The sequence below is a fragment of the Cucurbita pepo genome, chromosome LG19 (assembly GCF_002806865.2).
Source record: "Cucurbita pepo subsp. pepo cultivar mu-cu-16 chromosome LG19, ASM280686v2, whole genome shotgun sequence".
Classification (NCBI taxonomy): domain Eukaryota; kingdom Viridiplantae; phylum Streptophyta; class Magnoliopsida; order Cucurbitales; family Cucurbitaceae; genus Cucurbita; species Cucurbita pepo.
Genome location: NC_036656.1, coordinates 1304861 through 1330212, shown reverse-complemented (window position 1 = coordinate 1330212; position 25352 = coordinate 1304861). Strand labels below are relative to the sequence as shown.

Genomic DNA, 25352 nt, shown 5'->3' with positions numbered 1-25352 from the left:
AACGTCTCAAATTCCTATCCTATTTTTTTGCTCAAGGATTTACAGTAAAAGTCGAGCACTCGAATTGAAGACCACTTTCTCCCATAGAGATGAAGGTACAGAGCCATTTAGAGTGTTGTTCTCAAGTGACCTGCAAGGAACAGTCATTGACAAGATCAGATGCTTTGACAAACATAGCCATTTTGTCATGAAAACATTTGTAAAACCATGCATTGATATCAGATACAATCTTACAGTTTCTGGAGGGCAGGAAGACCGGAGAAACTGCTGGGGATAGATCCATTCAGATGGTTGTGTGACAAAATTCTACAACATAAATGGATTTGTTAAGCACGAGAAAACTCATCAGAACAGATGCAAGTACTGTTAGGAACCACGACTCTCCACAATGGTATGGTATTGTCCACTTTGAGCGTAAGCTCTTATGGCTTTGCTTTTGGTTTTCCCAAAAGACCTCGTACCAATGGAGATAGCGTTCCTTACTTATAAACCCATGACCAACCCCTTAATTAGCCAACGTGGGATTCCTCTCCCGACAATACTCAACAAGTACTAATCGATAATTCAACACCAATAAATGGCATACATCGTTGTCATTTGAGAAGAGAGGTTATATGGTGGTATGGGTCCAGTAAAATGGTTCCAGCTAAGATCCCTGTAGAACAAGCAAAGTAGAAAATATCATAGCAATGATCATTAGCCAAAAGAAGAAGCAAAAGTAAACACCTATAGAGATCCTGTAACTTACAAGTAACTGAGGTTTGCATTCTTGCTAAAGTTAAGAATCTGTCCCTCCAAGCCGCAATTCCTAAGACTTCTGCAAGAACCATGGTGATGGGACAAAAGCATTAGCCCCCTTCGAGAAGATTTACGAAGCCTATTGGTAGTTCATGATTTGTCGAAAATTTACTCATGAAGGATTCGAATCTTAATCGATAATCTTCATGTCTAATAACCTTTAGAGTGGATAAGGTAAGAATAAACAAAGAACATGATTCCTGTTGAAGTGTATGTTGAGGATTGTAGGGAGAGGAGTCCCACATCGGCTAATTAAGGGGTTGATCATAGATTTATAAGGAATACATCTCCGTTGGTATGAGGCCTTTTGGAAAACCAATAGCAAAACCATGAGAGTGGGACAATATCATACCATTCGAGAGAGTTGTGATTCCTAGCATGGTATCAGAGTCATGTCAATAGAATCATCAAAATTTGAACAAAGAAGTTGTGAGTCTCGAAGGTGTAGTCAAAACTAACTCAAGTATCGAACAAAGGGTGTACTTTGTTCGAGGGCTCCAGAGAAGGAGTCTAGCCTCGATTAAGGGGGGGTTGTTCGAGAGCTCCATAGGCCCCAGAGGAGGCTCTATGGTGTACTTTGTTCGAGGAGAGGATTGTTGGGAGAGGAGTCCCACATCGGCTAATTAAGGGGTTGAATCTCCATTGGTATGAGGCCTTTTGGGAAAATCTAAAGCAAAACCATCAGAGTTTATGCTTAAAGTGGACAATATCATACCATGGAGAGAGCCGTGATTCCTAACGGTGTATGCATGTAAAAATTAAAACACGTCCATTTAGAGAGCAAAATTTTTAAGGGTTGCATGGAAGGTGCAAACCGAAAGGAACACTTACAATTTCACTAATGTAGAAAAATTTTCATAAGATGCTGGAATTTCTCCTTCCAAGTTGTTGTTATCAAGTTGCCTGCCAAGGACAGCATAGAAGTGAAAATATAACAAAAAAAAGGAACATAATGGAAACTATAAACGACCAACAACATATGACAATGTGATCAAGTAAAATAATAATAGATAATAATAAGGATCGTCAACAGGGGCGTTCTAGTGCTAGAACCTTGTTCAGAGATGTCTTTGCTGGGATTGACCCAGATATGGACCAAAGCTCATGGAGGAGTATCCGTATTTGGAGAAGTAGGTGAACTAGAGCGGATTAGATATATCTTTAGTTCCTATTTAACTAGTTAACATCTAATATAGATATATCTTTAGTTCCTATATAACTAGTTAAAAGGGTATATCTGCGAAGCTATATATGGTAGATAGTTATATTTGGTAAAGTTATATATAGTAAGCTAAACCATATATATACCCTTAGACGGTGCTTTGAAAATGTACTTCTTGTGTTCTCTGTATTCTCTCTTACTATATATACCTGAAGTCATCAATATAAACCTTTAGCCAATATTCCTCTTTCCATTTTTTCTCTTTTGTTGTTTGTGTTCATCTAGAACGAGGGTGTGCGTTGATGTGCGTTAACGTACATTGAATATCCTCCAATGCTCAAACGAGCTTGCTCTTTTAAACAGGAAAGCTACTCCTTAACTTATGATGCTGAAGTTTCACGGGAAGAGATTAGGAGCGTTGTGCACGTAATTGCCTCTATATGTAGATCTTAGTGTATAGGGGCTTTGGGATTTTGTGATACTTTTTAATTGTAAACAATTGGAGTCACTTTTTCGAAATGTTGACACCACTTAGTGTTCTCTAAGCCTGTGTGCTCGAGTGTTCTTATTGTTGGGATATGATATTTAGTTAAAGTTATATATAGTAAACTGAAACCATATATATATCCCTTAGTCGGTGCTTTCAAAATGTACTTTCTTCATTCTCTATATTCTCTCTCGGTGTACATACCTGAAGTTATAGCCAATATTCCTCCTTGCATTTTCTCTCTCTTGTTCTTTGTGTTCATCTTGATCGAGTGTGTGCGTTGTTGTGCGATCCTAACACTTATAACATAATTTTGAATGTGCTAAAAGAAACTTGCCCATAGAATGAAAGTGAACTTACAGAATGCTTATAACTGGCAAGCTCGAAAGTTCCGGTGGCAGAGAACCCGACAATTTATTGTTATCCAAAAGCCTGTTGAGAACAAAAAAACATCATAGGAAGTATGTCCACCATCACTTCCATATACACACATTTTTGGAGAAGAAATGTTTTATTGATCACTTCCATACATATCAAATAACTTAAATAATACTCACAAGTGAATAAGCTTGGGTAATGTGGAAAGCTCAGATGGAATTTGACCACTGAGTGTGTTGTTATTGAAGTGGCTGCAAAGTAAACAAAGAAATGAGGGGAGAAAAGCTATTGTTTGGGTCAACTTACTATGAAAAAGAGATGAAGATCCACTCACATGTGCTTCAGATTGATCAAGTTAGCATATGATTTTGGGATTGGCCCTGAAAGTTGATTCTCATCTACTTGGAATCGGATGAGTTTTGTAAGATTACCAAGCTCATCTGGAAGAGAACCAGATAGTTTATTTCCATTTAAGAGTCTGCACCAAAAACGTTCAAACTGTTAGATTTGGAAGAAACTAAGATCAAAAGTAGTTGTTTTATCTCTCTCACACACACACAATGAACAAAGTAATTCTACCAAGCTTTCCTCTTTTACTAAAATTCCATATAAATTCAAGCTCAACCCCACCACTAGTAAATATTGTCCGCTTTGGCCTGTTACGTATCGTCGTTAGCCTCACGGTTTTAAAACGTGTCTGCTAAGGAGAGGTTTCCACACCTTTATAAGGAATGTTTCGTTCCCCTCTCCAACTAATGTGAGATCTCACAATCCACCCTCCTTAGGGGCCAGCGTCCTCGCTGGCACACCACCCAGTGACTGGCTTAGATACCATTTGTAACAACCCAACCCCACTGCTTGCAGATATTGTCTACTTTGACCTGTTACGTATCGTTGTCAGCCTCATGTTTTAAAATGCATCTCTTAAGGAGAGGTCTCCACACCTCTCCAACTGATGTGGAATCTCACAATCCACCCCCCTTGGGGGCCGGCGTCCTCGCCGGCATACCACCCAATGACTAGCTCTAATACCCACCGCTAGCAGATATTGTACGCTTTGGCCGTTACGTATCGTCATCAGTCTCACAGTTTAAAAACGCGTTTGCTAGGGAGAGGTTTCCACACCCTTATAAGGAATGTTTCGTTCACCTCTCCAACTTATGTGGAATCTCATAATCCACCCCCCTTAGAGGCCAACGTCCTCGCTAGCCACCACCCAGTGACTAGCTCTAATACCATTTGTAACAATCCAACCTCACCGCTAACAGATATTGTCCACTTTGGTCGTTACATACCATCGTCAACCTCACAGTTTTAAAACACGTTTGCTAGGGAGAGGTTTCCACACCCTTATTAGAAATGTTTCGTTCCCCTCTCCAACCGACGCGAGATCTCACAATCCACCCCCTTGAGGGCCCAGCGTCCTCACTAGCACACCGCCCAATAACTGGCTCTGACACCATTTGTAACAGTCCAACCCCACTGCTAGCAAATATTGTCCGCTTTAACCCATTACGTATCACCATCCCCTCATAGTTTTAAAACGCGTTTGCTAGGGAGAGGTTTCTACACCCTTATAAGGAATGTTTCATTCCCCTCTCCAACTGACGTGAGATCTCTCTCATACGAAGAGTAACAGAAACAAAGCCCAAATGTTGGTAATAAGAAAGAAAAAGGATAATCACAAAAAAGCTGAGATCGTGTAGGTTCTCTTGCTGCAATGATCTTTAACAATAAGTAGAAGTAACAAAAGGGGAAAATCAAATGTAATACATTGCAATACCTACATACCATGTATGTTACCAAATCACTGTTTAAGCCACGATCACTCTTTTGTTTTCGATGTAACAGCTCAAGCCCACCGCTAGTAGATATTGTCTTCTTTGGCCTGTAACATATCGCCGTCGGCCTCACAGTTTTAAAACACGTTTACTAGGGAGAGGTTTCCATACCCTTATAAGGAATGTTTCGTTCCCCTCTCCAACCGATGTGGGATCTCATAATCCACCCACCTTGAGGGCCTAACATCCTTGCTAGCACACCGCTCGGTATCTGGCTTTGATACAATTTGTAATAGCCCAAGCTCACCACTAGCATATTATCCGCTTTAGCCCGTTGCGTGTCGCTGTCAATCTTACGGTTTTAAAACGTGTCTACTAGGGAGAGCTTTCCACACCCTTATAAAAAAATATTTTGTTCCCCTCTCCAATCGATGTGAGATCTCACAATCCAACCCCCTTGAGGGCCCAATGTCCTTGCTAGCACACCGCTCAGTGTTTGGCTTTGATACCATTTGTAACAACCCAAGTCCACCGCTAGTAGACATTGTTCGCTTTGACCCATTACATATCACCGTCGGTCTCACGGTTATAAAATGCGTCTGCTAGGGAGAGGTTTCCACACCCTTATAAGGAATGTTTCGTTCCCCTCTCCAACTGATGTGGGATCTCACAGTCCACCCTTCTTGGGGGTCCAACGTCCTCACTAGCACAACGCTCAGTATCTGGCTCTGATACCATTTGTAACAACCCAAGCTCACCGCTAGCAGATATTATCCGCTTTAGCCCGTTACGTGTCGCCGTCAGGCTTACGATTTTAAAACGCGTCTACTAGGGAGAGCTTTCCACACCCTTATAAAAAATATTTCATTCCCCTCTCCAACCGATGTGGGATCTCACAAACCAACCCTCTTGGGGCGCCCAATGTCCTTGCTAGCACACCGTTCAATGTAACAACCCAAGCTCACCACTAGTAGACATTGTTCGCTTTGACCCATTACGTATCACCATCGGCCTCGCGGTTTTAAAATGCGTCTGCTAGGGAGAGGTTTCCACACCCTTATAAGGAATGCTTCGTTCCCCTCTCTAACCGATGTGGAATACTTGTGAGTCTCTCGTAGATCCGACATGGGGAAAATAAAGAAGTAATAGTAAAGGAAGGGGAGAGTGCTGAACAAAACATACAGTTCTTTGACACGTAAGTTCCCAACAGTTCCATTGATAGAGTTGCATACCACTCCAGTCCAACCAACAATGCAAGGATCTCCCTTAGTCCAGTTTTTAAGGTGATCCATAGGATCAATTAGACTCCTCTTTATTGCTAGCAATGCAGCAACTGCAGATACATAAAAGATTATCAAAGAACTCATCTCACTACAGGGAGCAAATATGGAGGGTATTCAACTTATTTCCAATATCATATGCTTGTGAATTGTACATGATATCATTGTTTTGTAGACATATAAAGCACAACGAACTTTTTTATTTATTTAATTTGTAAGTGTTCGCTACGACTCTCCACAGTGATATGATATTGTCCACTTTGAGCATAAACTCTCGTGGCTTAGCTTTTGGGGTCTCCAAAAGGTCTCATACCAATGGAGATGATCATCCCCTTAATTAGCCGACATGGGATTCCCTCCCAACAATCCTCCCCTCGAACAAAGTACACCATAGAGCCTCCCCTGAGGCCTATGGAGCCCATGAATAGCCTCTCCTTAATTGAGGCTCGACTCCTTTCTCTGGAGCTCTCAAACAAAGTACACCTTTTGTTCAACACTTGAGTCGCTTTTTGACTACATCTTCGAGGCTCACAACTTCTTTGTTCGACATTTGAGGATTCTATTAACATGGCTAAGTTAAGTACATGACTCTGATACCATGTTAGGAATTACGACTCTCCACAATGGTATGATATCGTCCACTTTGACCATAAACTCTCGTGGTTTTGCTTGTGTAACACAAAATCTTAGTCATCATAGCTTCAACCCATTCTCTAAGCAATATGCGCTAAATAAACCATTCAAAGTTCAAACTCTATATGATTAATACGAAAGAGAAACAAAATGCAGGCATATTTCCAATAACAATAGTCATTAGCAACTTGGTTCAATAGTAGCCAAACTTTCAAAAGNGGGGAAAGAAGGCATCGCGGGGTCAGAGTGGAGGAGGTTTAGTTGGCGCTTCCAATTTACTAATATTTTTGGCTTTTCCTTCACACCCATTGACAGCAACAACATTACAGACTCTCCCCCTCTCTCTCTTGCGGAGCTTTGTTGACTTTTCAAAACCTCAACGATGATGTAAACTCCACGCGCTATTCCGAGAGTGGGCTTATTATATGAAACAATCAAAATATCATTTTTGTTTACATGTCTTATCAAAATCAATTTTTATAAATTATTAATTTCATGGAATTCCACTTTAAACTTGGAAAAAAAATGTTTGATATTTTATTTAATTTATTTGATTTTTAAAACAATTATTAAAAGACTCATTAATATTTAATGAAAATAAATAAAACTACACACAAATTTAGTCAAATAGCTCCACCAAATTTTATAAATTAAAAAAAAAATCATTGATTTTAAAAACCATTAGATAAAAATTACTCCAAATTGACGAGATTATATTATTTGTTTTAATTAAAAATATATTATATTAAAGATATTTTTGTTTAAATCCCATACCGTGAATTCGTATAGAGAAGTTTTGTATGATCCCGAAAAAATAAATCGAGAATTTTGAAGGGACGAGAATTGAAATTAGAGGTAGGGACGGAAACAGAAAAGACTTCCATATTCCTATTTCTTTCCCGTTGACATCTCTAAATGCAAATATTCATTGTCAATAAGTAATATATAAAAATGTTACAAGTACCGATATCGTATACAATAATTAATAAATTTTATAAAATGCAATCAAAGGTAATCGAGTTGATATATTTATTTATTTATTTATTTATTTATTTATTGGTCAACTATTTGTTTGATCATTAAAGCGACTTTAAGAGTTATAATAGAGTTGTTTGATTATGTTTGTGTTTTTTAAAATTAAGAAAATCATATTTATTTAATATTTTTTTCACCTTTAATCTTTTATTAAATATTTTTACAGCATAGTAATTTTTTTTTAATTTTTTATCTGTAAAATGTTTATAATATTTTGCATTTATTTAAAAAAAGAAAAAAAAAAGCATAACATATATATAACTCATATTAGTAGTTTATTTTTCTTTTTTATTTATAAATTATCTTTTAAAATTTTTAAACTTTAATTACCAATTTTTTTTTATTTTTTAGAATAATAAATATATAGATGTTTTACGAATTAATATTTTATTTTTATTATAAACAAAAAAAAAATTAAATGAAAGACGTGAACAATCAGAACCAATCCAATCCAAAAAATTTATGGTTGGGTTCATTATTTAATAGATTTTTTTTTTTTTTTTTTTTTTTTTTTTTTTTTNAACGAGTCTATAAAATGTTATCACAAATTTCACGTTGGCCCAACTACCATGTGAAAGCTAACTCTATCGTGACTACCCGGCGTGTATCAATCATTCCCAATCGCTTAGGACAACTTTACCCTTATCGGGAAAAAAAAATATTTTGAAAAAAAATTGAGTGTTATAAATATTTAGTAAGTGATCTCACTGATTAAGCAGCTAAATTGTTATTTATATATACAAATAAATAAAATTTGGAATAATAAGCAAATTTTTTTAATTTTATAGTTTTATTAATTTTTTTATAAATAAGTCAAAAATATTTTTATTAAATGAATAAATTAAAATAAAAAATATTTTATGACGTATTTATTATTATCCAAATCTAATCTTAACTACCACCAAACATATTAAATAATTTGCTAATTAAAATTTAATCAAAGTGTCGTATTTCATTTTTCAACTCTCTTAGTTAATACAAAGATAATGCATTAAATATTCATTACATATTTATTGGAAGAACTGTGTTAGGGCTCCTCCAATCATTTGAATTCCCTTCCATTTACGACGTTTATAACATGTCATCTCTTTTCATAGTTTTTATAGCCGTGGTCGTAGGTTCGAATCCTACTTCGAGAGATTTGATCATTCTAAATTAGAATTTAGAATGAAAGGGTTCGTGTTAAAAGTAGGTAACCCGTCTCCTGTATCTTTGTTTCTATTACATTCTATTTGAGAATCACCGTCAATGTCTCGGTATAGGTCCGAAAGAATCATTTTCCACAATCTGGGTCTATCTACAACTAGCCTAAGAATTATCGTTGATTCTCTCGAGAGGTCACAATTACCACGAGCAAACAATTAATGACAATGAATACATTTTTGCTATTTTACTAATACTTGTACTTACTCTGCTAATTTGTTGAAGCCTAGCTAAGGAAGAATTACAGAGCGTAAAACAAAAAAAATGTTGACTCGGGTTGGGGTATACTATTTACGTTTGTAATTATATCTTTCACCTCAAGTACCACTAATTCTCTGTGAATAATTTAGTTGTGATCCAACCATAACTAAGTCTCTCTCGAGCCAATGAAAGGGTGAGACTCTAGTTGTTCAAGTTCCAAAATCAACACTGAAAACATGTTCACGGCTCCGGATTAAAATCGAGTTATATATGATCAGTCTATAAAATATTAATGAATTTATAAAGAGAGATTAAATATACTACGGTTTAGTCTTATATAACTTTACTGTATAGGATACCTCTACTGACTTGTCTCCTCCCAAATCATGTATGTCAATTACATACGGTTCAAGATTACACTAGTAACCTAGACTTTCCATACTAGGGATGATATTAAATTATAAATAAAATCATTAAAACTATTATTAAAAATTAAATAATTAATTACGAGTTTTTATGGCATAAATCTCAACAAATAATTGGACACCTAAGACATAAGAAAAAAGGACGAGATTGGTTTGAAGCTCAAACTCCTTCCTCGGCTTCACAAGAGGTCAAAGCTAGGGCCGACCTCTAAAAGGGTATGTGTCATGCATGTCCCAGTTCATAAAACCCTCTTTCAGACGGTTTTAAAAGAGAAAAAACCTAAATAATTCTCGTATGTATCTTCAACTTACGGAGATTAATTCATTCTACATACTATAAACTCTTGTTACACTCAAATTCTTCTAAATTAAGCATTGGAGTTAGTGCAACAAGTACCACATCGGTATGTAGTTTCTTTCGTCGGTAAGAGCTATGCCTCTCCACTATTAAACAAATATATCGTTATCGTCACATGAATATTAAAAAAGTTAGGTGTCAAAATGTAACCGCTCTAGCCCACACTAGCAGATATTGTCCTCTATTTGAACTTTTTCCCTCAAAGAGAGAGATTTACACACCCTTATAAGTAACCCCTCTCCAACCAGTGTGGGATCTCACAATCCATCGCTTACGGGCTGACACACCACCTAGTGTCTTAGCCATAATACCATTTATAATAGGCCCACTGATAGCAGATATTGTCTTTTTTGAAGTTACCACTCAAGGTTTTAAAACGCGTCTACTAGAGAGAAGTTTCTACACCCTTACAAGAAATGTTTTGTTCCCTTCTCCGACCAATGTGGGATTTCATACAAAATAAAATAAACACGAAACTTCCAGCATAATAACAATTTAACCAAAAATTTAAAGCAAAAGAAAAGATCAATTAGTTGTTTTCAATCAAAACAATTTAATACTTAGATTAGTTCAATTTCAATTCGACCTTCCGTCCACTTGATTATAATCAAGTAGTCAATTCATCCGAGCTCATTCGTACATGTACAAACTAATTTAACGCGATGAAGATTTGATAGAACAGAAGGGTTCGTGAGGAACGTTTCAAAGCTATTAAAAAAGTTAGAGAAAAATTTAAACATTATTAACTTTATATTAAATGAGAGATTAAGAAGTTTTCAATATAATTACTTTACCCTAATGATCAATATTATTTTTTTTAGAAGAAAATGTAAGAAAATGACAAAAAAGGGATCCATTGACTATTGTTATATTATATATTCAACCAAAACCCAAGAAAGAAAACTAAGGGTAGTTTGGTCATTATCTTCAAACAATTTTCCAATTTCAAATATAAAAGTACTTAAAAGTACATAAGATTTGATACATATAGACTAATTTGTAATTATAAAATAAAATAATTATTAAGACCTCCTCGATCCGTGTTAAAAACCCGTTGATTAAGTTTCACGCTGTTTTCAAAGTAACAAGTGGAGCCGATCGTATATTATATTTTCTCAGCTTAATTTTTTAAATTTAGTGGTGATTTATCAACTTGTGTAAGTCGGAAATAATTTGATTTATGACTTGGACAAGACGTTTTGCCTAGTGTCAGTATTTTGCACTCGAAGAAAACGACGATTTGTAAAAATTAATACATAGAATAAAAGACCGTTTCGTAAACCCTAAATTTGCCTAATTCTGCTCTCTTTTTTAAATGTTAGTTAAGTTGACGGTCTTCAAAATGTAGCTAGTTTATTACGTGCATATAAGAGCATCTATCGGTTTTAGAGTTGGTAGATAACTAGATAATTCAACTACACGTCTTCCAATACTGAAAGTTGACTTAGAGTTGACCGTTTTCAAATTTTAGCTAGTTTTGTACGGCATATAAGAGAATATATCGATTTTGGTGTTAATAGATTACGAGATACTTCAACTACACATCTCCTAATACTAAAAATTGACTTAGAAGTTGACAGTTTTCAAAATTTAGCTAATTTTACGTGCATATAAGAAGATCATCTATCCATTTTGGAGTTATCGAACAACTAAATAATTCAACTACACGTCCTTCGATACCGAAAGTTGACTCAAATATTACTTTAACTATTAGAATTCCCAAAATATCTTTACTTATAGAGAACCTTACTTGAGTGGCCATTTTGCTTCCACCTATAAAATATTTCAAAAGGAGCAAGTTTTTCCAACAAATATTCATTGTCTCGTTACCAAAAATTATAGCCTCGACACTTTTAACAATATATTATAGTATAGGTACGATAGAAACAAGATTGTGAGATTTCATATTGGTTGGAGAACTGTTACAAATGATATCACACTGAACGGTGTGCCAGCGAGGACCCTGAACCTCAAAAAGGGGTGGACACTGGGCGGTGTACCGGTGAAGATTTTGGGTCTCGAAGGGGGGTAGGTTGTGAGATTCCATATCGATTGAAGAGAAGAACGAGTGCCAACGAGAACATTGGACCCCGAAGGGGGGTGGATTGTGAGATCCCACATCGGTTGGAAAGATGAACAAAACGTTCTTTATAAAGGTGTAGAAACTTCTCTCTAATAGACACATTTTAAAAAACTTGAACAAAAGTCCGAAAGGAAAACCTAAAGAGAACAATATCTGCTAACGGTAGGCTTGAACCATTACAAAAATATTCATCTCGAGACTATAATTTCTAAATGACTTTGAAATAAAATTGGGTCTGCCCTAAATTTCTTAGAATCAAACAAAAATTCAACTTGAAAAATAAATATTTTGTGGTATATGAAGAAAATTGTAGTGAAATTTTCAAAGTTTATTAAATTTCAGCCCATCAAATCTTCACCGCAAGATCTCCCTAACTATCGCTCGAATAGAATATCGAAACCTTCCTAACTATCACTTGGATAGAGCATCGAGATGAAAAATTCATAGAAAATTTTATGTATTATTTTAAATCAAATAATAAATTAAAATATATATTTGTAGAACAATCTAAACTCACCACGAGTAGATATTGTCCTCAAAGTTGTTAAAACGCGTTTGCTAGGAGAAGTTTCCACACCATTGTAAAGAATGTTTTGTTCCCCTCTCCAACCGAGGTGGGATCTCAAAATCCACCCCCTTCGAGACCCAACGTCCTCGTTGACACTCGTTCCTCTATCCAATAGATGTAGAATCTCACAATTTGACGGGTTCGAATAAGAACTCATTCAAAGCTCACAAAATCTCCAATAATATATAATTAACCAATTTGAATTGGCAAATCCATTGCATAAGATAGATAAACCTATCTATCAAACATCCACTTATGAACATTGAATTACATAGACCTTTCTTATGAGCCAAACAGCTCCTGTATTTGAACAGTACAAGGATAGTGAAGAATGTCTCCACACGTCCTGTTAAAATTGCTATAGGATCATCTGCCGGAAGAGGAGGGCCACATATAACATTAATAGAAGTTCCACACAAGGTGTCAGATATTATTCATAAATATGGTGTATATACAAACCTCAACAATGGTCATACAAATATGACCATTAAAACTCATTCTTCTATTTTCATTCCAAGATCGAAAGAAATGTGACCTTGTCTCCAAGCAACGATTCTAATTATGATGTTTCGGGTACCAAAACATGCCTTTAATTCCTTCGGGGTCGGGTTTGAAGCCTAGATTCCGGTAAAACTCTACCACTGCAACAATCACATTGTTTTAGACTTTTAGCTGAATCCAAATCCAATGTAAGTTATTCCATAAGCTAAAATTGGAGTTGAAGTAAGTTCGTTGTCCTACGATTGTGATATAGGGGTGGGAGGAAACCCGAAACCGATAAAGAAAATAGATGTAGAGCATCAAGATCTATGATAGTAGCCAAAATGAATTAAGCTGGCAGTTAAAGCATCTATACTTCCTCCAGGAAGTTGTAGTTACAAAATTCTTCACCCCATATTTGATCTAATATTCTGAAAACCACCTAAGAGGTTAAGGCTATGATACCATTTGTAAGCTCAAGCCCACCGCTAGCAGATATTGTCCTCTTTGGACTTTTCCTTCCGGACTTTCCCTCAAAGTTTTAAACACATGTCTGCTAGGGAGAAGTTTCCACACCCTTATAAAGAATNGACTTTCCCTCAAAGTTTTAAACACATGTCTGCTAGGGAGAAGTTTCCACACCTTTATAAAGAATGTCTCATTCTCCTCCCCAACCAATGTGGGATCTCACAATCCATCCCCTNTCTCATTCTCCTCCCCAACCAAGGTGGGATCTCACAATCCATCCCCTTTTGGGGCCAACGTCCTAGTTGGCACTCATTCGTTCCCCTCTCCAATCGATGTCGTTCTTGGAGGNTTTGGGGCCCAGCGTCCTAGTTGACACTCATTCGTTCCCCTCTCCAATCGATGTCGTTCTTGGAGGATAGATGCTTTAACTAAGCTGCGAAGAAAGGTTACAGTAATTATTTCCTAGGGAAGCACTAAAGAGGGCTACTATACCTTGGCTATCTGCAAAGAGTGCTATATTGCCAATATCCCTTTGCAAAAGTGCCCTTATAAGCTTTTCAACAAGGGCCCTGCCTAGGCCTTGACCCTGAACCACAAAACAATACATATATTGCCAATTCATAATGTGGGTATGTTACCATAGATTGCAAATCCACAATACAATACATTTAATTTGATAAAGTTTTCACAGTAGCAAATGATAACCTGATAAGAAGGATCCACAAGAACATCCCAAATTGTAGCGTTGAACGCATGGTCTGATGTGGCACGAGCCATACCAATGAGCTTCTTTGGTGTATTCTCCTCTGTCAAATAACTTCTCAAAATACAATAAGTTGTTCATAATATTTTCAGACGTAGAAGTAGGGCAAGTGAATGAAAAATCAGCACAAAATACCTGAAACAGGAGATTTCCGAGTTGAATGTAGTGCAGCTACCATATAACTGTTTCTAAGGGCTACATCTAATTTGTTTAGCGGTCTACGTGGCCAACCTACCTGTCAACAAAAATATATTACTAACACATGGATTGGTAAATCGTAATAATGTGCATCACAAATTTGCAATAACATCGGGCCAGAGAGGATGGATGAAGTAGCACATACTTTTTTATATATAAAACGTACAAATTAACTAAACGAAACACAATTCTAGACCCTGAGCTCATGGTCTACAAAACTAATATTTCTCAAAAGGTACTAAAACCTGAACGACTAACCTTATCACAAAGGGCTTGAAGATCATATATATCAACATCTCCACCCGTAGAGAATATTATTTGTTCAATTGTTCCATCCGGTAATGTCGTTTCAGTGAGAACAAACTCCTCGGGCAAAGGTTCTTCTTCCTCTTCCTGAAGCGTGGAAGGAGGTNTCCATCCGGTAATGTCGTTTCAGTGAGAACAAACTCCTCAGGCAAAGGTTCTTCTTCCTCTTCCTGAAGCGTGGAAGGAGGTTCGACCACTTGGGTAGTATTATTATTCAAGAACCTGCAACAAGAAGCAGAAATTCCTTTGTAAAAAAGAGTAGAAACTTGTGGATCTTGCTTGTCAGTAGGATGTAAATGATTCCCACCAAGAAGTTCAATGGAATTGAAATTTAGAGGAGAGAGAGAACCCCATAATCACACTCAAATATTTAAAACTTCTATAACCCCACAAACCAGCATGACTTTACATGATTTCTTCANTTTTCTTAAAGGTTAACAAACCAGAATGACTTTACATGATTTCTTCACATCTACTGCAAATACCTCTNTAACCCCACAAACCAGCATGACTTTACATGATTTCTTCACATCTACTGCAAATACCTCTTATAAACAACCCTCACATGAGACACCTTCTACAAGGATCCTTCAAGGGAGAATGGTAAATGATTTTAAGTTCTCCCGTGTCTACTTGTTTTCTTGTTGACGTTTTCATGGTTCTTATTTACATAGCATAACTTCTCTGATAGTGTCCTCCCCAGAGGTTCCCAATTAAAGAAGTGTTTCACTGTTATATTTCGAATTTTTGTTTAGCTTATCAGAATAGAATACATGTCGATCAAAATAGCGGGTATGATTACCACCAACTCTTTTTTGTTTCTTACCCAAGAAAAAGCTAATATTGGTAAAAGCAGCATATTGTACATATGGATTCTTACAATTTCCCAAAATGATTATCGAACCCCAATATTTACAGATGGTCAAAACGTCAGGGGCGGTTCNTCTTCATTAAACAACCCTCACATGAGAGACCTTCTACAAGGATCCTTCAAGGAAGAATGGTAAATGATTTTAAGTTCTCCGGTGGTTACTTGTTTTCTTGTTGACGTTTTCATGGTTCTTATTTACATAGCATAATTTCTCTAATAGTGTCCTCCTCCGAGGTTCCCTATTAAAGAAGTGTTTCACTGTTATATTTCGAATTTCTGTTTAGCTTATCAGAATAGAATACATGTCGATCAAAATAGCGGGTATGATTATCACCAACTCTTTTTTGTTTCTTACCCAAAATAAAAGGCTATTATTGATAAAAGTAGCATATTGTACAGATGGATTCTTACGATTTCTCAAAATGATTATCAAACCCCAATATTTACAGATGGTCAAAACGTCAGGGGCGGTTCCTTGTTATAAATTTGAAAATTTAGCTATATCTAATATCTAACATAGAAGGGCAACATACTAAAACAGCAATCAAAATTGTGTTAGCTAGAAATCTGTCAAAGCATGCTCATAATAAAATTGCAGCGTGTGCAAAAAAGTCACCAGAATAGCCATATCTCCAATTACCCGGATTTGATAGAGTCCCAAAAGCCAACTCGGAGTCGACATACCTTCAGCTTTTTGCTCGCTGCAAAACGATACACACGCAAAATTAGCATACAGAAGGAAAGAAATTAAGAACGAGTTTCCAAGAAACGTACGACTGAAATTAATGCTTCAAATTTTCATTTTAAACATTCAATATCCTAAAAAAAGGAGCAAAAACAGGGTGACACTTAAGTTGGATAAAAAAGTGAATCAAAATCCATAAATTGGCCAAGTTCAGCAACAATGGCGATCCCTTCAACCACTAAAGACACGAGAGAAAGTTCTAACAGAGATTCATTCAACTAACAGCCANTTCCTTCAACCACTAAAGAGACGAGAGAAAGTTCTAACAGAGATTCATTCAACTAACAGCCAATCTTTACCCTAAACAGAAGCTTAGAAACAAAGAGGGCTGATACAGCGAGGATACCTCTAGTGAAGCCGTAGTTCNAACCTAAACAGCAGCTTAGAAACAAAAAGGGCTGATACAGCGAGGATACCTCTAGTGAAGCCGTAGTTCAGATTGCGAGGAACCAGCAACGAGTTCGATCCTTTAGACTTACAATCCAACAGAAAAACTTGGCTTCTGCATCATTTCAACAAAAAAAAAAAAAAAAAAAAAAAAAAAAAAAAAAAAAAANATACAACTAAGCGACGAAATTAAGGTACATGCACAATCAAATTCAACTCGCGCTACGAAGAGAACAACTCAAATGGAAATCAGAGAAGTCAAATTTGAACAAACTTGCATGAAAGTGAAGATAGATCAAAATGGAGGCTGTGCGATGAAGATTACTTACGGAGAAGAAGCGGCGATGAGTTTCTGAGACATCATTTCTAGATGACGATCACTGGAGCGGAATTAGTCCACTGTTGCGGTATCTCTGAGAGCTCCAATCCAAATCGGAACTTCAGAGNTTGATGACGATCACTGGAGCTGAATTAGTCCACTGTTGCGGTATCTCTGAGAGCTCCAATCCAAATCGGAACTTCAGAGAAATCGCCGGAGCAGCAATGAAGGTGAGGCGATTCGTTGTAGAAGAAGATTCAGTTGTGCCCTCGTAATTCTCTGCTCTCCACAGAATCCCCTGGTCCATCTTCTTCTTCAGGTGGTCGCTAGCCTATCAATTTTTGCCATTTATTACTTATATATATATATTTTTTTAATTTTATTTATTTATTTATTTATAATAAATAGGTTGAATTGATCTTATTCAATAAACATATAATTATTTGGTCGACCTCAAATGTTTTCAAAATTTAAACTAATTTTGGAACATAAATTAATTTAATTTTAAGGTTGTCCTAAGTATGGTTGGATCAAACTCGATTATTCGGGTGGCAAGTTTTTCAATCCAAACAAACTTTGTTAAATAACGAACTCAACTAAATCCAATTATAATATTTTTGGATTGGGTTGATTCGGATTGTTCGTGTTATTTATTCAATTTTTTTTTTAATAAATGTAAAATATTAGTCTGTGAAAAATATATTTATTTTTTTTCAAACGTTTAATTAAGATTTATAGTTTTATGAAATTAAATAAATATATATATATATATATATAATTGTATCGCAAACAAAAATGCATTTATTAAAATTAACAATAAATTCCTACGCTCCAATCTAGTTTTAGGAAATCTTATCAACTTAAGCATAAAGTTTTCATTTATTTGAACCTAATCCAACCTAAATAAGTTCGTAACCCAACTAGTGGAGGTCACGTATTCATAAATTTTGGATTATACTTATCTTCATTCTCGCTTATGTTGTTAATGCTCGTTGATTTATTAGATATAAAATTAATTTTTTTTTAATTTTATATATAACCTTAATTTTTTTTTTCATGTCTGACCGACAAAGATCTGTTCAGAACAAAATTTAGAAATTTAGAGATTTATTAGATGTAAATTAGGAGTATTGGTGGATTGGATTGGATCAGATTAAGACATATTTTAGACCGAATCAAATTGTTTTGGTTGTAATTTTTGTTTAACTCAAACAACCCTAATTAAATATTGAATCGAACCAAACTCAACTATAAATTTTTTTAGTTGGGTTGGTTCTGGTTGTTCGAGTCTATTTATTTAAACTTTTACTTTTAATAAAAATAAAAGAATATATATTTTAAAATTAACAATAAATTTAACTTGATTCGGTTTAACTATAATCCAATTCAAACTATATCAGATTAAATCAAAATTATTAAATTATTAAATTCTTTTAATACTCAAACAAAATTGAAAAAAATTTGAAAAAGTCACTCTCCTATATATATATAAATAAATAAATGATTTTTTTTAATATAAACAATTATTCATAATTATTGTTCTACATAAAATATGATGGGGAAAAATTAAAATTAAAAAGGGAGAGAACAAAAAATTATTGGAAAGAAGATGAAAAAATAATGAAAAAGAAATTAAATTATGACGGCAGTGAAATGACGTGTCTGTTTTCTAAAGGTGACACGTGCTGTCGGGTTTTTTCTGGATACGAAGTTGATAGCCCAACTTTGCCGGACCATTTCCATGCTCTCCACGTGTCATCGTTTTTTTTTTTTTAATTAAAATTCTTTTTTTTTTCTCTTAATTTTCTATTTTAAATTTTTTTACAACTTGTTTTACTAATTTGTTCGGATTCAAATCAAGAAGTATCTCCTTAATTTCGAATCACTCGACGTAAGTGAAGCAGCCGTGCATTTTGGGTCATAAACTATTATATATGTATCGAGAAAACCTCTAATAAATCAAACCCCTTAATCCAGCCCGATGCTTTAACCTCATTTATTTAGGTTTAGGCCTCCTACAGCATTAAGACACTTGCGTAGGTTTGGAGGGACAACGATGTGCATTGAGCTCCGTTGCGTAACGTTGAAGTCCATTTCGCTTTAAAAAGACACATGTTCACCTCTTTGCAACTTTCGATATATTTTGTCGTTTTCATAAGGCGAGGTTGGCACTCTAAGCTTATTTCGAGTTATGTTTTAGTCTCCTAGGGCAGGTAGACACCATTAAAACACTTATGTAGGTTCGGAGTCGGGTTACGCGCATTAGGATTCTCACGAAAATGTTTCAGTTTCCCACGAAAACTATTACTACTTTGTTTTAAAAACACCATTGAAGTGTTGATAGTGTTTAAAAAAAACCGTCCATTTTTAAAAGTTTTATTAATACTCTTCAATTTTTTTTAAAAAGAAATTTAAAAATACATTTACAGATAGTATCCTACTTTAAAAATACTTATAAAAATTTTAAATTAGCATTAATATTTTTTACCTTTATAGTAAAAAAGTTAAAAAAAATTATTACTGTCCACATATGGACGAAAATCATCTATTTGTCACGTCATAAATGACGTTTTAATGTAACTTTTGAAAACTCAAAAATATTTTTTTAAAAAAATTAAAATTTTAGGAGTATTTTTTAAATAAATATTAATAGTTTACCTTTTATATATATTTTTAATTTATGAATATTTTTTATTAATTTAATCCAAATATAACATAATAAAATCAAAATACATTATTTTTATAAACTTATTTTAATTTTGCAAAAACTATATAAAAATCTTAATTTTGAAAAATGATGATGGAGACAAAAGCATGAAATTATTTATGAAAAGAAAAATAATTAAAAAAAAAAAACTTTAAAATATTATTATTATTTTCATTGACTTAATTTTTTAAAAAATCCAAAATTTGGTTCTATCCAATTAAATGTAAAGCACTATAAAAAAAATAGTTTTTGAATGAATTAAAGACATTAATAATTTTTATTACAAAATATTTATTTAAAATTATGTTTAAAAAAAAAAAAAATTCCAATAAAAGATACAAACAAAAAAAGAAATAGAAAAAGTAATATACTTCACTTCCTCAACTATTCAGATGAAGCCACGGCCAAAACCGCCGTTGCTAAACCCAAATATGGAGATCTGCCGCTGACTACGACTCCTCCTTCTCTCTCTCTTTGTTTCCTTGTGGCATTTAGGAACTTCTCAGACTGATTTCTTCCATTTCTAGCCACCATTTTCCCTCTCTATGTCGTTTTCCTGATCGGAAACTTCCAATCCTCACCGACATGAACCGCAACTGGAGGGAGTCGATCGCTGGTGGCCGGAATGGTTCTGTCTTGTCGCAGAATCGCCATGGACATAGCTTCACTGGAATCTCCAGAGATTCTGATGAGAATCTGGATCTCTTCTCCAAGAATCGTCGGAGTCTCTCAGTTGCTGCCTCCGAAGATTCCTTTGATGGTAGGACTCGTCTGTGATTGACTTGATGTGATTTGTTTGTGCTCAATCGTTGTGGATTTGTGTGGATTTGGGATGNCAGTTGCTGCCTCCGAAGATTCCTTTGATGGTAGGACTCGTCTGTGATTGACTTGATGTGATTTTTTTGTGCTCAATCGTTGTGGATTTGTGTGGATTTGAGATGTTTTGTTTTTGTGGTTGTTGCGGTTGAATGAGGTTTTTGAAATTTGTGGTGACTTTATGAGAAGGTTATTGTAGTTCTGAATCTGATGGTTTTTAGGATTGAACTGCGTGTTGTTATGAATTTCGAATCGTTTTTGGTTCATGTTCTTCTGGTTTTTTGTTACTTGGTGAATGGTTATTAAATTGTTTGATCTGGTTTTCATGGCAGCGTCGGTGAAATTGGGGAGGCTTTCATTTGGATCGGTGAAAATGGCTAAGAGTGGGATCGATGATATGTTGTCGTCGGCTGAGGAAGGAAAACACGATTATGACTGGTAACTTCAATGATTTCAATGTTTTGACTATCTCTATCATCAGTTATCAATGAAGTAGTCCCTAAGTTATCTAAGATTTTATCGATATCACAAGTATTCTGTAGGATTATCAATTATGGAGATCAGCATTTCTAAATTCTACCCGACATGGACCAATTAATTGATGTTCTTAGACTGTATATATTTACTTGATTTACTTTCGTGATCATGAGCGGGGCCCTTGTGCATTCTTTAAATTATCTCTTTAAGAATGATACTGACACAGAAAGAACATATATTATAATTAGAAAGTTGTAAGAACATGTCAATCATTTGTCAAAAATTTGAATACTGCTGCTTGATTGAGGGGTTATATGAAGTAGATATCAACTATTCTGATCTAAAAAAAAAAGGATATGTGTTCTGAAACATGATTCTTTTCTGGCTAACCTTTGGGCTACAGGCTTCTCGCTCCTCCTGGGACTCCTCTTTTCCCTTCATCCTCTAGAAATGAAGTTCAATCTACTGTAGCGGGACCGAGAAGCAGTATGTTAGTCGGATCGTCTTCAACAACAAAAGCTTTGAGGGTATGGTTCTGCCTTCTTTACTACCAATGATCTTCCTGAATTGCATTATATATGATATGATACAAACGCGTTTAAGTGGGGATGTTGAAGATTGCTCTTTAGTTGTATGATCTAGGGTGTTTTTAATTGCTTCCCATATCCATTTCAGCTTTCAGTTTCACAATCAGCGAGTAGCAATCCTTCTAGGCCATCTAGGAGCAGTTCCGTGTCTCGGTCCTCTGTCTCCGCCCCACAGAATAGTAGTTATTCCAACAGGTCTTCATCGATTCTTAATACAAGCTCGGGTTCGGTTTCCTCTTATGTAAGGCCTTCCTCCCCAAGCACACGCAATTCATCTATTGCAAGAACTTCTACTCCATCCTCACGCTTGACACCATCAAGGTCCTCGACTCCTTCAAGGGCCCGTCCATCCCTCACCAGCTCCTCCATTGAAAAACCAAGGAAAACACAAAGTTCAAGGCCGTCCACTCCTAGTTCCAGGCCTCAAATTCCTGCAAATTTGAGTACTCCTGCACCCCGGTCGAATTCCCGCCCATCTACACCCACTCGACGAAATTCCGCTCCTTCACTCTCTTCTGTAGTTGGCACTCCATCTTCTACAGGGCGTATTCTATCAGCTAATGGACGCAGTTCAACTTCATCATCTCGACAAAGTTCCCCTAGTCCTCGAGTTCGGGCTGCACCTCAGCCAATCGTCCCCCCTGATTTTTCCCTTGATACCCCTCCAAACCTCAGAATAACATTGCCAGATAGGCCAATTTCGGCTGGTAGATCCCGTCCAACTCCTGCTGCATCAGTTAGAGGGAGTTCCGAGCCTACATCAACCGTTACCATGCCTAGAAGAGCAGCATCCCCTAACGTCTCAAGGGGTAGGCTAACAGACACACCTGGAAGGGGTCGAGTGAATACCAATGGACACCTCAGCGACAATCCTGAAAGTAGGACACTTTCAAGTTCTTCTGATTTGGGCGGACGGAGACCTGTGAGGACTTCTTCTACCTCTACAGCAGAAAGCAACGGATATGGAAGGTCTATTTCAAAGAAATCACTTGATGTGGCCACCAGACATATGGTATGCCTCATCAACTTTCTCGACGATTTAACTTAATCTAAGTGCTGTTAAGAACACGAACGCGAATTCTTTTCGCGTTCAGGACACGTCGTTTTGTACCAAATTTAAACAATCCAATCTGCTTCTGCTTGTGTGATACAGGATATAAGAAATGGCCCTGGAATCATGCGCTCAGGTTCAGGCAATACTCTATTTCCCCACAGCATCCGATCGGCCACTTCCAAAACTCCGTCCGTTACTTCAAGCAACTCCGATGCCATCGGTACTGACTTCCAAAGGAGCAGTAACAACAACATGGAGAGAGGGAACCATTTTCATCCTGATGGAGGAGAGAATGGAAGATTTTGTGGAAGCTTGAATCATTTGGACATGTACGAAAGCTCCCGTTACGAATCGATATTGCTGAAAGAGGACTTGAAGAACACGAATTGGCTGCACAGCGCAGATGATAAAACGGATTTAAGTTCCATTTTGGATTATGGATTTGAAGCTCTGCCTGAACCTTTTGGCCTGTTGTAGCATCTAAGATGACGATGATGGGGTTTGTATTGCATTTTCTTGAATTATCATTGTCATTATCATTATATTTTGAGATCATTTTGGTTTAGAAAATGATGGAATCTGCTGAATTGCAGTGAAACCTCAAAAGGGAGAAGAGAAGATAGAAATATGGAGAAATTTGTGAAGAAAAAGTAGTATGTTCGTTTCCTCGTAATAGTAGGGTGAATATTCTCTCTTATGTGCATTTTGAAGCCATTTTGTGTATCCAAAGAATTTGTTTTTGGATAAATTGGCCTCTCATTTTGTCTTTTTAACTTATGCAAGAGAAAAAATTAAAATAATTATATTTTCATTCCGTACTCACAGGCTCGAAAAAATCCGATCAATTCAACTTATTATGTTTTGGTTATGAATTTGTTTGGGTTGGATTCATATAACAACCCAACCCGACCTAAATTTCGAACAATCAGGTTGGATGTAAAAGATGTCCCGATGTCCCAACGAACACCCCACATTTGAATTAGTATTATTATTAAGAGAAAATCTAATAGATAGAAGTTTAGAGAAAATCTATAAAATAAAAAAATAAAAAAATAAAAAATAAAAAAAGTTGAAATTCATAAATTTTGGTAGATTTTCTAAAAAGTTAATTTTGTGTATTAATGTATAGACTTTTACAAGTTTTAAATATTTTTTAATTAAAATTAAACTCTGATTTAAGGTGAATTTAGTAAAAATTGATAAAATTGAAAGTTTAAGGTATAAATTATTTTTTTGGTCTAAATTTTTATTATTGTTGACTAATAAATTAGGTGTAATTTAAGGTAAAAATTAGATATAGTATAAATGAAGTTTCATTTAATTAAAATTAAAATTAAAAGTCAAACATTAATAAAATAATATGGTAGGTCAACTACTTCCACCTCCTAAAACGACAACAAATAAAAATATATTTTGTTATTAGCATATGACCATTTTGGCCCTAGACATTTTTAACACAAAATATATATATATATATATATATATATATATATATATATATATATATATATATATATTATATTATATTATATTATATTATATTATTTTATTTTATTTTATTTTATATTTTCATTCATGAATTAGCATTTGGTTGGTGAGATCTCATTTTAAAGTAATATATAGTCCCTAAAATTTATTAGATTTATTACTAAAATATAATGTATTTTAAATTATTGTATTAAAAAAAAAACTATTTCAATATTAATTTATTTATTTTCTTAATTTTAAGTAGGATTCTAACCTGTAATAAAAACTGTTAATATATAATATTAAAAAAAATCTCCCCTCTTTTTGTTGAAATAATAATAATAAAAGATTTTCAATGCTATATTAAACAATAATATTAAATATTTTCACAATTTTTTTAATTAATTTAAACATCAAATTTCTTTCCCACCACTCCATTTCAAGGCCCAACATTCTTATTGGCACACAGCCCCATGTCTACTCTCTTCGGGGAACAGCCTCCTCGCTGACACATCGTTCGGTATCTGGCTCTGATATTATTTGGACAATTAAAGATATTTAATGGGGTTTAGATCAAAATTTTAAATGATTTAGTCATGTCAGTTCCACAAATATTCTCTAAGCTCGATTTTATGAATGGACTGAACCGAAGTTCTAACCTTTTGATTCAAGAGTATGTAACCTTAGCTCGGTTCAAAGATTTTGAAAATGGCCTTCACCTACCCATCATTCAATTATTATCAATACTCAATGCTTACCAAATTGAAATATGAATTACAGAATCTGAAGACCCACCATTTTGATTGCTTGCTTGCTTGCTTCTTCTTTTTCTCTCTTATTTCACCTCAAATTACCCTTTTCTTGTTGTTGGGTTTTGGGTTATGTACGTTTTCTAATTGGGTTTTTGGATATATGAAATGGGTTTTGGAGTATTTGAGTTGATGGGTTCTGTGGTTACTGTGATTTGAAAGTGTGTTTGGTTTCCGAGAGTCTAAAACGGGAAAAGTTCCCAGATCGGTTGGGGTGTAGACTGAAACATTCTTTATATGGGTGTGAAAACCTCTTCCTAGCGTCTTAAAAACTGAGGGGATGCCCGAAAGGGAAAGTTTAAAGAAGACAATATCTGCTAGCAATGAGCTTGCTGTTACAAACTGTATCAAAGCTAGACATCGGGCGATGTGCCAGCAAGAAGGCTGAACCCTGAAGGGAGTGGATATGAGGCGGTGTGCCAGCAAAGATGCTGGCCCAAAAAGGGATGGATTGAGGGGTCCTACATCGATTGGAGAAGAGAACGAGTACCAACGAGAAAGTTAGG

The 25352-nt window shown here is 35.4% G+C and overlaps 3 protein-coding genes across 6 annotated transcripts in view; 1 reads left to right on the top strand and 2 right to left on the bottom strand.

Moving 5' to 3' along the window:
* Positions 1–5973, bottom strand: part of LOC111781604 (probable LRR receptor-like serine/threonine-protein kinase At1g06840) — an 11746-nt gene extending 5773 nt beyond the window's left edge. The window contains exons 1-9 of the mRNA XM_023662291.1: positions 5789–5973; positions 3160–3303; positions 3005–3076; positions 2808–2879; positions 1630–1701; positions 749–817; positions 587–655; positions 235–306; positions 44–130 (exon numbers count right to left, since the gene is read on the bottom strand). Coding sequence (XP_023518059.1) covers positions 44–130; positions 235–306; positions 587–655; positions 749–817; positions 1630–1701; positions 2808–2879; positions 3005–3076; positions 3160–3303; positions 5789–5973 — 842 coding nt within the window. The remainder of the gene's footprint in view (positions 1–43; positions 131–234; positions 307–586; positions 656–748; positions 818–1629; positions 1702–2807; positions 2880–3004; positions 3077–3159; positions 3304–5788) is intronic.
* Positions 5974–12576: 6603 nt separating this feature from the next.
* LOC111781059 (acetyltransferase NSI-like) lies at positions 12577–17260 on the bottom strand. Of its 2 annotated transcripts, XM_023661465.1 has the most exons (10): positions 17059–17260; positions 16940–16978; positions 16640–16725; positions 16119–16179; positions 14778–14829; positions 14560–14694; positions 14239–14338; positions 14046–14146; positions 13833–13926; positions 12577–13033 (listed from the first exon to the last, which is right to left on the bottom strand). In XM_023661465.1, exons 2-10 carry the CDS (start codon positions 16972–16974, stop codon positions 12948–12950), a joined length of 750 nt encoding a protein of 249 aa, XP_023517233.1. In that variant the 5' UTR covers positions 16975–16978; positions 17059–17260; the 3' UTR covers positions 12577–12947. The 2 variants fall into 2 exon arrangements, with proteins under 2 accessions (XP_023517233.1, XP_023517232.1); XM_023661464.1 differs by lacking the exon at positions 17059–17260 and having other exon boundaries at positions 16940–17050.
* Positions 17261–20003: 2743 nt separating this feature from the next.
* LOC111781043 (mucin-5AC-like) lies at positions 20004–23339 on the top strand. Of its 3 annotated transcripts, XM_023661440.1 has the most exons (6): positions 20004–20396; positions 20785–20890; positions 21333–21456; positions 21605–22528; positions 22670–23069; positions 23164–23339. In XM_023661440.1, exons 1-5 carry the CDS (start codon positions 20222–20224, stop codon positions 23045–23047), a joined length of 1707 nt encoding a protein of 568 aa, XP_023517208.1. In that variant the 5' UTR covers positions 20004–20221; the 3' UTR covers positions 23048–23069; positions 23164–23339. The 3 variants fall into 3 exon arrangements, with proteins under 3 accessions (XP_023517208.1, XP_023517209.1, XP_023517207.1); XM_023661441.1 differs by having other exon boundaries at positions 21605–22513; positions 22670–23339; XM_023661439.1 differs by having other exon boundaries at positions 22670–23339.
* The last annotated feature ends 2013 nt before the right edge of the window (positions 23340–25352 follow it).